Raw genomic sequence first — 14,305 nt, forward strand, 5'->3', positions numbered from 1 at the left:
AGGGTATTAATGGTTGTGGGGAAGAAGGGGTAGGGATAAATAAGCTGATGCTTCACCCTACCCCTTTTCGGACATGTTGGGTACACAGTAGGAACTTTTTTGTTGTTGTCTTTACTGATCTATCTTGTAATTGTTGTTGTATCAAATGTTCGAAATAAACAGTTTTCATTCAAAAAAAAAGTATTTTGTGTGGACCTTTTAACTGTTTGCCACTGGTTTTCATCTTATACATAAAATTTGCATTTGGTTGTTAATTTCAAACAATGAAAAACTGGCATCATAGGGAAACCAAAAATAACAGAAGAGCTGAATTGAACCTTTTGGATGGTGTCCAACATGGACCATCCTCCATTCCATGGTTTGGTGGATTTCCTCATGCAGTTGAGGCTGGCCATGCTGTGCCACTTCCTGTCCTCCAGTTTTCTGTAGAATGCGTTGGCCAGCATCAAAACACTGTCATATAAGTACAGATTGGACACCTGTTGGGGAAAATAAAGGTTGATCAAGACAACTCTTAGATTTTTGGGACCATAGAGGAACAGTACAGAAAAACTACACACAACCACAAACATATAGATGCAATGACAAATTCAAGAATCTAAAAAATAAAATAACCTGCAGCCACACTGTGGGTGGGTATGTGAATAAAGAAAGTGACAAAGGGAAACATCCTTTATTCTGGTTCTCTGAGTTTGGATGGGGATGCTTATTTCAAATCAAAAAGAAAGCATGAGGGAAAGTAGCAAGCTCTATCTTGCTGCTCCGTGAGGAGAAAATGGGCCCAATTTCTTTATGCAATGGCACTGAAGAATTTCACAGTGAAGGACACAGCAGCTCCAATAGCAGCTGCCCTATTGTTCATATACTCACACAGACTTGGCTATCATTGTTACATGACTGAAACAGACAATATGACATATGTACTATATTGAATAGACCACTCAGACATACAGCATAGGGGAATTCAAAAAGCTAATAGAATATGGTAGTGTATTAAAAAAAGAGAAAATGTTTCTGGTTTGATTGTGCTCTCTCTTCGGTGGGGGGGGGGGGGGGGGGGGGGGGGGGGGGGGGGGGGGGACCAGAAATTTTTGCTGGGGAGTCTGATTAATTAATTGGGCAATCTGCTCATTCATGGAAGGACAGCATAATATGGTCACTCATATTAAAAAATAGTAATTTTTTAAATAAAGTAAGCAACTCTATCCATCCTAAATACTAACATAAAAAAGTCCAATTTGCAAAGTAAAATATTTATTTTGATTATAAACCATAGTTTTCATTACTCTGTACAAGACAATAAGAAATTTAGAAATTAATGTTTATGAACAGGCACATATGTCTGGTAGGATTTGACTTCATGAAGTGGTGTAGGCGTTGATAAGCTTTGCTTCTGCCTTTAGGCACCATGTACATTGTTTTTTTCTCTTACTGTCTTTTTTTCTTTGACTACTTTATGAGTTTTGTTGTTGTATATGAGTGAAATTTTGTTGCATGGGTGTCTAATGAATTCAAATTCAATTCAAAAAAATAATATACAATGTGAGATTGCTAGTTTGCATGTTAAGGCCCCTTCACACAACATGATTGATTGCTGATATGTACGAGGTCTCTTAGATAATAAACCGACCCTTTTATTTTTTTTTAACTATATGGATTTGAATGACATGCGATTACACCAATCATGCTTGAACCCTCGTGCGCATGCGTGAGTTTTTCACGCGTGTCGGTGACGTCATTTCCCTGTGGGCAGGCCTTGAGTGAGATGTGGTCCCGCCCTCTCGGCTGAATTCCTTTGTTTCACACGCTGCTCGAGACGGCGCGCGTTGCTTTATCAAATTTTTTCTGGACCTGTGAGGAATATCCGAGTGGACACTATTCGAGAAATTAAGCTGGTTTTCTGTGAAAAGTTTAACGGCTGATGAGAGATTATGGGGTGTTTCTGTCGGTGTAAGGACTTCCCACGGAGCGGGACGTCCTGCAGCGCTTCCAGGCGCTGTCGTTGGCCTGTTTCGAGCTGAAAACATCCTAATTTAAGGCTTAATTCACCCAGGACATCGTGAGAGAACAGAGAGATTCAGAAGAGGCCGGCATGAGGAATTTATGCGGACATTCCACTGTTTAAGGACATTTTTTTAATGAAAGACGTACGCGCAGATTTGCCGAGTCGTCACGGAAACGACTCGGCGAATCTGTGTGCGCCGCGACAGGAAAAACACCTCCGTGTTGAAAACCATTTGTAGAATTCAGGCGGCTTTTAATGGCTTTCAACAAGTGAGTAACTGAGAAATTGTTTAACAGCTTGGGCATGTTCCAACTTGCCCGTTAAGATTTCCAACGGAGGTGTTTTTCCTGCCGCGACCCCCCGCGGTCGGGTCCAGCCCGACATGCGACTCTGCCCGCACGTTCTTTCATTACAAATGACCGTTAACAATGGAATGTCCGAATAAACTCCTCATGCCGACTTCTTCTGAAAGTTCTCTGTTCTCTGACAACTTACTGCGTCAACAGAGCCTGAAATGTGGAAGTTTTCAACTTGAAACGGCGAGACGCTGCCGCCTCGAAGCGCAGATCGCCGTCAGGCGCCGTGGACCGTCCTTAAAGCGACACTACCAGACCAAAATCTCTCATCAGCCGTTAAAATTTTTACCGAAAACCAGCTGAATTTATTGAATGGTCACTCAGTTGTGCCTTACAGTTTAGAAAAAATTTTTATCAAACAAAGCAACAGTCTCTGAGCCATTCCTAAACAATGAAAAAAATCGACGAGCGGGTGGACGACTCCTCACTCAAAGACTGCCCACAGGCGAATGACGTAACCGACAGGCGTGAAAAAACTCTCGCATGCCCACGAGGGTTCAAGCATGTCTGATGTAATCACACGTGATTCAAATCCATATGGTTTTTGAAAAAAAATAATAAGGTCGGATACTTTTCTAATAGACCTCGTATATATATATATATATATATATATATATATATATATATATAAAAAAAATTTTTTTTTTAACTTTTTCCTTTCTTTCCTTTTTTCTTCATATATTTTTCTTCACATCTTTTCTTGTTTCAGGCTGTCTACCCCTGATCCATCCCTGCTTTTCTGCAGTTCAAAATGGAATGGTCTTCTGGATAAAGTCATCTTTTGGTCCCTGGAGTGCTTTGCTTCACTATTCTGATAAATACTCTAAGTCTCATTACCCAATATTTAACCCCGTTTTGTTTAAATTATTGAGACCACAGGTTTTGCCATCTGTCATGGTTTTGCCATCTGTCCGAAGGCTGATGAAAAGGAATTTGAGCATTTCCACAGACCTACAGGGACCACAGTTGTTTCAAGCCAGATGGACTGGCCAATGGAGAACTTTAAGACATGCAAGGTGGCACTATTAACTTTCCATACAATATGGTGAGGGTTGGATGGGGGGGGAGGCATGGCAAGCTGTTGTAAGAAATATAACATTTCAGATGAATATAATTACAATTTAGATAATTTCAAATGCATTTTAAGGATTTAGATGAATAAAAATGTAACTACATACAGCATGCTATGTAAATATGTCATGATGTTAGGGCCCTGTCCCACTGGGGAGAGGATTAATTGCGCATGAATTGAGTACACAAATCGCGGGTGTTCGTTGTCGTCTGCAACAAAAATGGCCAAAAATGACAAATGTCCCAGTATGAATTACGGATATATTAATAATATATAGCGAATACATGGTGAACAATCACAGTTATATAACGCATGTAGTGAGGAACCTGATCCGACACATTGAGATTATCACGGCAGTATTATGGGTGTATTATGAATGCATCGCGCACGGCATCTGCATTGTGGTCATAAAAGAAGCGCACTCTGGCCGGGGCATCACTAATCACACCAACAATACAGCCTCTGGAGCATTTGCTGGACTTGGACAAGTTGATCAGAGAGTTAATGTTCTTTTTGTCATGCGAGGATTAACTGTTCATGAGTTTGGGGAGCGGGAGGGGGGAAGCCGCTCAGGGTGTGAAATGGTGTTTTTTTTTTTTTTTTGAGTGAGTTGTGGCTAAAATAACAATTCTTCCTTTTGTTGGTGTTAAATAAAAGTCCTGGATTGAAGCAGTCTTTGTGGATTTACACAGCCGGACCGGCACTGACTGGCAGGTATGTCTCTTTTTGCCACATATAGTACTTTGGGTTTACGTGACGTGTTTGTTATGCATTTACAGACTGTCTGCAAATCAGCTGCAAAGCAGATGTAATAAAAACACTTTATTCGTGGCTAACTTGTATGCATTTGCTACAACATATTTTAGTTTGTGATGTGGACATGATGGGCAGGCAATATATATCTGTTTTACACACTGTCCCGGTCTGCTGCCAAGCCGCAAATCCCCGTCAGTTGCGGATATCAGCAGTTAACGGCAGATATACAGCGCATAGAGTGAGTATGTATTGTGTATGAATTGAGTATATATGGAGTATATAAGGTGGATGTCATCCGCATTCAGATTTTTGAACAGCTCAAAAATCCTGGCTGCGGACATGCATGCCTCTGCGGATGATCACAGGCATGTTCGGATGACGGCCGACTCATACAGGCATGTTACATGGATATTGCGGATGTTTGGCGAATATGAGCCAATTTTGTGCGCAATCCATACGCAAATCCTTCTAAACACCAGTGGGACAGGGCCCTTAGACATAGTATGATAGTATGATATAGACGAAATATAAAATTAGATATAAAATTTCTTGCACATGACAAAACATATGAGTAACTGCACAATCACTCTTCAAACAGAAAAAAATCTATGAATGCACAAAACATGAATGCAGCCTTTACTAAATTTAAGAACACTGTGGCCCACTTTGAAATCTGAAAACACCCTCAGGTGTCTGGCGCATGTGCAAATGTGCGCAGTCTTCAGGTGTATTAAGCAAGATTCAGTTCTATTTATGTAAGCAGATAGAACACAGTTAATGCAAATTTTGCATACAGAACTGTCACGATTTCCTCAATTTTGAAATTGGGGTTTAGCAACATTCACTGAGACATCTTTTGGTGTTGAGGAGTGTAGTTTACTCACTATACACCACCTGCTGGCTAGCCCAGCACTCATCCCCGAAAACCTCACTCCTATCCAGGTCAGGGAAACCCCTACTGTCTTTGCCCTCACTTGGTGCTAATCAACGTCTCTGGTATGGGATAGAGACCTTCTGACCACAAGGCTAAAACTCAAAGGCTGCCTGGTGTTTGTTTCAAGAACTGTTACATTACACAAGCAGAATGTATATACACCATCAACCCACTAATGCAATGTGTATAGGAACACAAAACCACAAAACAGCAGAAGAACTGTGCTCAGATTTAGACCAGGCTTTTGGGCGAATATGGTGCAATTGCTCCCTGCTGCCTCACAGTACCAATGTACCAGCACCACGTTTGACCACGTCATGTTAAGACCAACACCAAGTTCAAAAATCAGCAATGGAAAACACACTATGTGCTACTTTGTGCTGTGTGGTGAGCAAGTGGCCAGTATGTTTGGTTTCAGTGTGGAAGGTTCCCAGTTCAAACCCCACCCCTGCCACATTTCTCCATGTAATGTGGAGTTGGATCAGGAAGGGTATCCAGTGTAAAACGTGCCAAATCAACATGCAAATCCATCTTGGAGCAGCAGAGGGGACTTACCTTTTTTTTTGTACAAATGGATGTGCCTATGCTAACATTTTCAGATTTTATCCGAACATCAGTTTAATGATACTAACCTTTCCAGATTTTAACTGAACATGGGTTTAATGATGCTACTTTTTCCTGATTTTAACTGAACATGGGTTTAATGGTAAATGGTAAATGGACTGTATTTATATAGCATTTTTCCATCTGCATCAGATGCTCAAAGCTTGTTAAAAATAATGTCTAACACTGGGAGCAATAGGGGATTAAATACCTTGCCCAAGGGCCCTTAGTGATTTTCCTGTCAGGCTGCGATTTGAACCAAGGATCTACTGGTCTCAAGCCCAGTGCTTAACCACTTGACCCTCACCTCCCCCAGTTACTAACATTTACAGATTTTATCTGGACATTGGTTTAATGATATTAACAATCCTAGATTTTGTGTAGCCCTGCAACAGACTGGCATCCTGTCCAGGGTGTACCTTACCTAACGCCCTGTGACTGCTGGCATAGGCTCCAGCCCCCCGCAATCCTTAACGGCTGAGGATGAGTGAGTGAGTGAGTGAGAGATTTTATGCAGACATAGGTTTAGTGATGTTAACGTTTCCAGATTTCATATAGACGTGGGTTTAATAATGTTAACAGTTCCAGATTTTATATAGACTTGGGTTTAGTGATGTTAACAATTCCAAAATGTATCTGGACATGGGTTTAATGATGTTAACAGTTTCAGATTTTATCTGGACATTGGTTTCATGATATTAATATTTCCAGATTTATCGGGACATGGGCTCACAAGGAATTTTAAGACTAGAGGAGCTGGCGGTGTCAGCAAACAACACACTGACTTGCTGCTTAAAAGGCAACATAGTCTGACATCAGAGCTACAACTGCCCTGCTTGACAAAAGATATAAGATAACTCTGAAAGAATAGTTCCTAGATGTCAAACTTTGTTGTGCTACTGCTGTTTATGAACAAAGTCCATATCTCTAGTAGTTTATATACATTTTCAGTATGTTGTGTTTTCTTCAAAAGCAAGTTTATTTTTATTAATAAAATCAATATTTCTCTATTCTGTTAACAAAATCTGAAAGTTGGACTGAGCTAATGTCATTGATATTCACAGCCACTTGTGTTCCTCACAATTTCCTAATTGAGAGAGTTTAATCAATACTCATTTGGATACATAATCAGCCAATATGCATTTGCATGTGACACACAGCACCTTATCTTTACCGCCCAACTGTGTCCAGTGCTTTAACATCATGATAATGTGTGGCCTGAAACAGGAAAAAAGCCCATAATGTCACATAATATGTTAAAACAAAAGAGAACACAACATACTGGGTTTACAGGGAGACAAAAAAATATCTCTTTCTCCTATAAATAACAAGGAGGAAAACAACCTTGGCACTCGTCAAGTACTGTACAATGGTTCATCCATCAAATCATCAAACTTTCACCCTCCACTGAGCCAGGAACCTTCACCTCGACCAGAATATTTAATGAGCGAACCATCAGAAGTTTGGAACATAATGAACACGGGTACGGACAGCAAGGAAGATGTGAGAATGTGATGTTTTGATTAGTTTTTGTGGAAGTGATGGTTGAGGTAAGCCACACCAAAACATATCAGAATGTCGGGGAGCACTTTGAAATCTGAAAATCATCTGGTTCCCATCCAACCTTTTTGAACCATTTTGATCAGCACATGGAACAAAGATGAAGTATTTCCATATATACTATATGATAACCAACAGTCATGTGGAAAAAGTTAGTGCATCTTTGATCTTTTAGGAAAGTGGACTGGTCATGAATCTGGACTACCATTTGTTCTCAGTTCCACACATAAGTACTTATGTTTTGTTCATCATTCAACACAAGAAGATGAAATGTCAGGGGGCACATTATTATGATGTCATGACGTCATAATAGCACTGTATGGAAATGAGATTGGGTGGTGGCCCAATTTTGGGGCTAGTCCAATATAAGTTCCATACACATTAAAATGTGTCAAATTGGCTGTAAAAGTGATGATGTAGTTGTTATAGTTAAACATGCTCTTACGTATGCACACAATGGTTTTGGCTTTTTTATATATATATTTTTAATTTATGTCATGCTCTAGAGATTAGTTTCAGTGCAAGTATAAAGGACATAATTTTAGAAATTTTAACAACAAAGCAGCCTTTTTTTGTTAAATTTTATGCCATGCAAGATACGAACATGTAAAACTTCAAGGGTTCAAGGAACTTCTTCACATGACTGAAGGCCAGATAAATGAAACATAATTTAAATCCCATGACTGCTTTATTTCATAGCGTTACATAAAAATAAAAAAAAAAATCACATTGATTTAATTTTTTTATGGTAATGTCATGGCCCACTTGCAGCACATTCATGGCCCACAGTGGGCTGCTACCCAGACTTTGAGAGCTACTTGTCAGTTGGTTAGTACAGTGGGCTCCAGACCAGAGGATCATCAATTTGATCAGACAGGAAAATCACCAAGTTCCCTTGGGCAAGAATGCTAATTCCCAAGTTACTCCCGGTGTGCAGGTGAACGCCTTGCATGGCAGCATGCTGACGCCAGTGTGTGTGAATGTGGGACGTCATTGTAAAGAGCTTTGAGCATCAGATAGAAAAATGTCACATAAAAATGACAGCCTGTTGAGTATTTTTCATTAACTTGACAACTTGCCACCAAGTTTTCCCATTTCAAATGTCTGAATTTATGCAGAATACAAAATGAACTTATGGTGAATTGGAATGAAACAGAATGACTTTTGAAAACTGTGTCTATATGTTTCAGAGACATTTTCTAGTTTGCTATTGTATGTGGTTTCTAGACATTTCTGAATAGTGCTAAGAACTATTTTTGAAACTGTTTTTTTTTTTTTTTTTTTACACAGCCCGTGCAATTACTTCACTGAATAATATTTGGCACAAATTACAGCATGGCTGCTCATCACAATGTGTATCTGTTCCAGTATATTATGTTTTCAACTTTTCTATTATCCAACATCCAGCTTTGCTGCAGCACACAGAACTGATGTGCAAATGACACGGCTTGTGTTTGCCTTTCAAAGAAAATATATAAATAAAAATTATTACCTCAAAGAGCAATTTAAATATTGTATTTTCTGACTGCATGGCATAGTGCCCATCAACAGCTTTCAAACTGAGCTTTCAATATTTTTGTTTTCCCCAGCATTTTCTGTTATTGAAATAAGTCCAACTGAAATTAACTTGCTGTTTTGTGCTGTGACAATGTGGATATTTTAAGTGTTACTGGTTGGTTTTGTGCTGTTTAGAGGAAAAAAAACTCCCAACCTCAAAGGGCAAAATTAAAAGTGTACATTTTTTTAAGTGTAATGATGATACACTTACTATAGAATACTACGGCATTCATTGGAATCTCATGTTCGTAAGATTAAAAATGTTTCCACACAGCCAGACAAATTGTCCTTGAGCAAGATATTGAACTCCTAAACTGCTCAACATTGTGGCACATTTTCCATAAAGATGTAGTACAAAGGTATGAAGAGAGAAGATTAATTTGAAATAAATTCTATTTAGAAGATTCTTCAGCTCTTTGAGTCCTTTCTGTGTTATATACAGTAGATTTTTTTTATTTTATTTTTTACCTCCAGAGACTGCAGATAGCCTTCCTGTGGGTCACACAGCAAGGAGGAGATGCGATGATTGTTTCTCATACAGCGAACGTTGGTATCTCGCCACAGTGGGAAGATCTGACGAATGATGGTCATCCGCCCCAAAGAGCTGTGAACCAGTTCCATGATGTCTGCATCACTCACCTCCTGAACATGGACAGAAGTATGGGCAAGTTTAGTTTAACAAATAAGTCAATTCACTGCAAGCAGATCTACAGACATTTCGGATTGTAGGATTTAGTGTAGTCGAGTATGAGTTCCCAAACTATAAATGGTAATTTTCTGACAGAATAAATGCATAAATAAATAAATAAACACTGACAGCCCTGCAATTGTTGGATCTCCTTTTTAAGAAGTTTAAATGTCAGATCAGATGCTGAAGAACAACATAACTATTTTTAACAGAAGATCAGCAAAGGCATGAAACACCAATTTGCTTTTTTACATCTTAGTCATCTTTATAAATGTCATGTCTGATTCAAGTGTTTTTTCTTTTCATTTGAAAGCAGGATTACGGCAAAACAAATTCTATTTTCATGGAACGTGGAAAGAAAATTAACATGCTTGTTGTCAGTTTAATTTTCTGCAAAGTAAACCATTAAGAAATTAAGAAATAATCTGCTGCATATCTAGATACATTGACTATAGTACGATTCAGAGATCATGCTTTTTATTATTAAATAATTTGATGCAACATGATCCAATCTGACACTGTTTTTTTAATGTACACATTAAACATTTCCATAATGAATTAGAATATGTCTAAAGTGACATTGCATACCTTAACATTTCATAAAAGATTGCGGACTTTCTTCTATTTTTTTCTACTGTGCATCTCTACTGCACTGCCTCTGCTCACCTTCACCAATGGGGGCAGCACCATATAATTATTAAAAAGCACAGCACAGAAGAAGAAGCTAGCTGTTTTAGCCTGTTAGCATATCATTAAACAGCAGCTGAGCAGCACCGTGTAATTCTTGAGTTCAGTTCACTTAGAACATTACAGGTACATGTAAAACCTTTTTGGAAACCTATATGTTTACGGTACAACATATTAAAATTTCAGCTCTCTGAGTCTGTTTTTCAGAGTTTTAGAGGAACAAAAATAAGCCAAAGCTAATGTCATATAACAAAGGTTAGCAGTAAGCAGTTATAGGTGACTTAAGATAAATGTTTTAGTGGCTTATCGACTTAACGTTTACCTTGATTAACGTTTACTGAACCTAACCTTTTGGTTCGCTGTGCCCAGTCCTGCTACGCACCAATATGAGTGCTGCTTTAGTTTTATTGTGTTTCTCTACATGGAACATGTTCCATGATTGGATATGTGTCCTTTTCTTCATAATTCACCATGTAACAGGATTTTAAGTCTCAACATTATTACCGTTGGTAACCTTTGGCTCCCCTCTGAGAGATGCTGCATGTGGAGGGTCAGTGGAAATCGAACCTGACACTGGATGATCAATATTCGTGAGACACTGAGCTGCCTGTTTGTCTCCAGAGCAGGATATTGGGCAATGCTTAGCGACACAGCCAGTCTCTTGAGGTGCGTTCCATTCATATACTATCTAACAAAAAGGCTGTAAGGTCAAAACCTAAACAGTTGATTTAATATAATCTTTTATCACACACACACACACACACACACACACACACACACACACACACACACACACACACACACACACACACACACACACACACACACACACACACACACACACACACACACACACACACACACACACACTTGAATCTGTGCTCGCACTTAACTTTTCCAAATCAGATATTTTCATCTCTCTTTCTTGCACTGGACTGTTTTTTTATGCTTCACTCTGTCCTTACTGCACTTCAGCATTACTTTCTTCCTTCCTTTCTCATGCCCTGTATTTTCTTCCATTGCTTTAATGTCTCTTCACCCACACAGTAGTTTCAGATGGTGCACAGCCTGCTACGCTGCACCACACACCCAAAGCAAATTTTTGGATAGGTCGTGTTGTTTTGATTTTGGTGTCAAAGTATTCCTGACAAACAAAAACATTTAACCTCTGTATTATGTCACCATAACTTGTTAGTAAATAAATAAATGAAGTTCTGGACAGTTACCACAAAAATAGGTATACCAATGTAGTGTAACCCAGCAGTCCAACAATGAATACTGGCATGATCCAGCCCATGTGAGCCATTTGTCATAGCTGATTGGTTTTGTTTAATTTATTTTCTGTGTATCATTTGGTTGCCACGTATACGAGGGCTGTCAATAAAGTAACGGTCCTTTTTATTTTTTCAAAAACTATATGGATTTCATTCATATGTTTTTACGTCAGACATGCTTGAACCCTCGTGCGCATGCGTGAGTTTTTCCACGCCTGTCGGTGACGTCATTCGCCTGTGAGGTTTAGAAAAAATTTTGATCAAACCACGCGCCAGTCTCTCAGCAACTTCTCAGACAAAGGAATTCCGACGAGGGGCTGGACGACTCCTCCCACAAGGAGTGCTCACAGGCGAATGACGTCACCGACAGGCGTGGAAAAACTCACGCATGCGCACGAGGGTTCAAGCATGTCTGACGTAAAAACATATGAATGAAATCCATATCGTTTTTGAAAAAAATAAAAAGGACTGTTGCTTTATTGACAGACCTCGTATAGTTTTGCCTTATTGTTTGTTGTATTCTTTCACTCTTGATCCCTTAAGTTATTTTAGTCTTGGTTTAGTTTTATTTATCACATTTATTGTATTAGGTTTTAGTCACTGGTTTTGGTTATTATTTATTTTCAGTGTTTCTTATCTGATTATGTTCCATTTGTTATTTCTTGCATTATTGTGTAGTCTTTGGTTTTGTCTTTCTGTTCATTTGTTTTCGGTGTAGTCATAGTTTATGTTGTCATCTCTTTATTGGTTATTGTATTTACTTTTTTAAGTTAATCAGTATCATTTCCATTCTAGTTTTGATTATTATCATTTATCTTTTTGTTTTCCACTTTCTAGTCACATCATTTCCAAGCTTTGCCCCTTTTGTTTGTTCACATTAATTATTGTTTTTCTTGAGCAAGTCATGTTTTTCACCGTTGTTTTTTCTGTCACTTGTTTATCTTGTCCCAGTCTGCTTTGCTTTTTGTCTCACTGCACTTTCTTGCACCTGCCCTGGTCTTTCTCGGTCAAGCCCCTTCCAGAACCTTCCTCACACCTGTTCCTCATTTACACCTGGATTAGCCTGCCCCCTATTTAAGCCCTCACAGTTCCACAGCTCACCCCCAGATTGTTGATTTTGTATCACTTTCCATTTGTCCCTTGCTCTGTTTTTGTCCTGTTTCTGCCTGCCGGTATTTTCACTTTGCCTTGTTTTTGACCTCGAGTTTGTCTTTGCCTCTGATAGCCTAAACACCATGTATTTTGACCTGTGCCTGTTTATTGAACCATGCCTCAGCTTCACATCTGTCTGCTACCTTTGCCTCGCTGCTGCACCACCCACGTACCGACCCCCTGCTTGTTGTACTTATTAAACCTCAGTCGTCTGGGTTTGCAGTTGTGTCCATCCAGTTTGTGCCATGCCTGATAAATACTGATTTCATGATATTGTTGATTATGTTGATGACAGTTTGTTGTTAATCCAACACCACTCATTTTATGTCACAATACTGCATTGCAATAGATTACTGTATACCCTTTTCTGAATATTTTTATTCTCAATGCCTGCAATAAATTAAATGGGCAAACTAATGCATCAAACTGAAAATAAGATCACCCTCGTTATAAGACGGGCCCCTTCTTAAGACACATTTTCAGAAAAATACTTTCTAGAGATCAAATCTTATTTTTTAAACAATAAAAAAAGAAGTTGAAATTGAAAATAATGCTAATACAAGCACACTGAGAAAAAACAAAACAAAGCATTTCATGCTCAATTTCATAAAGAAAGAGTACAATAGTCAATCAGTTCTCCATTCTGCAGTATTGCTGGGGCCTTGGCCCCAAATTAGTTGATGCTAGTAATGAGGAGCTGCTTCACAGTTCTGGGAACAATACTGTTTGTAGGAGGAAGTACACAGTGTGGTGTGACTGTTTCAAGATAAAATCTCTCCTGATGTAGTTTGAGCAGCAATAATAACATTGTTGAAATGAAATTGTGTGTATGTGTGTGAGTGGGGAGAGGGCACGCATTGAGCAGTCAGGGACTGGAGTTCACCCTGACATGGGAACACACAGGGTCACAAAGGTTCATGGGATGACTGTAGATAATGGTACATAATGGTGATTTATTATGTTATTGGTGAAGGTTTTCTGCTGTTTCCCATTGTGAACTTGTTAAAGTTGTGTCAATCCCCTGAAGTAGAGGATGAGCCCATATTTTTCAGATGTATTTCCAGGAAAAACAAGCAAACAAAAATCTCACCCTGTAATTAGGCCATTACAGTACAAAAAATATTTGAAACTACAAAAAAATGACTAAAAATGTTCAAGGTGCACATGTTCATTGTAGGTCTGATGTTTTGCGCTTCGTCATATTGTAAATATGTCTGGATGTTTGGCACTGAGTGTAGTGTTATTCTCAGTCTTTTTCTGGGTCTTGTCACTCAGGTGGAAAGGATGAATATTCATGTGTTGCTGAGACACATTAATCAGATGATTTATGCTGCACGGTTCATGGCGCTGAACTCTCACGTCCAAGTTAATAACTTCCAGTGCTGCCCAGTCTCAAGTGTTCTGCCACCAACTCACATGACATCTGTGTCATAACCCGACTGAGCAGTGACACAAGTCATTGGCACGTGGCCGACAAAATTAATGCAGCTGATCTTACAGTATGTTTAAGAAGAAGTTACAAACCATTTGCCACCAGTTTACACGCCACTCACACTGGATTGCAACTTTTAAATCCAGTACAAAGAGTATAGATGTACAGTTAACCACTGGCAACATTAAACCTGACCAGAGTTTCACTCAGTGCGAGTATTGCAGCAGGG

The 14,305-nt window shown here is 39.1% G+C and overlaps 1 protein-coding gene across 1 annotated transcript in view; it reads right to left on the reverse strand.

The window, feature by feature from the left end:
* The window catches only part of LOC117523859 (glutamate receptor ionotropic, delta-1-like), a 290,124-nt gene that overhangs the window by 118,724 nt on the left and 157,095 nt on the right, over nt 1–14,305 (reverse strand). The window contains 2 exon segments of the mRNA XM_034185472.1: nt 318–479; nt 9,312–9,485. Coding sequence (XP_034041363.1) covers nt 318–479; nt 9,312–9,485 — 336 coding nt within the window.

Source organism: Thalassophryne amazonica, chromosome 13 (genome assembly GCF_902500255.1).
Source record: "Thalassophryne amazonica chromosome 13, fThaAma1.1, whole genome shotgun sequence".
Taxonomy (NCBI): Eukaryota; Metazoa; Chordata; class Actinopteri; order Batrachoidiformes; family Batrachoididae; genus Thalassophryne; species Thalassophryne amazonica.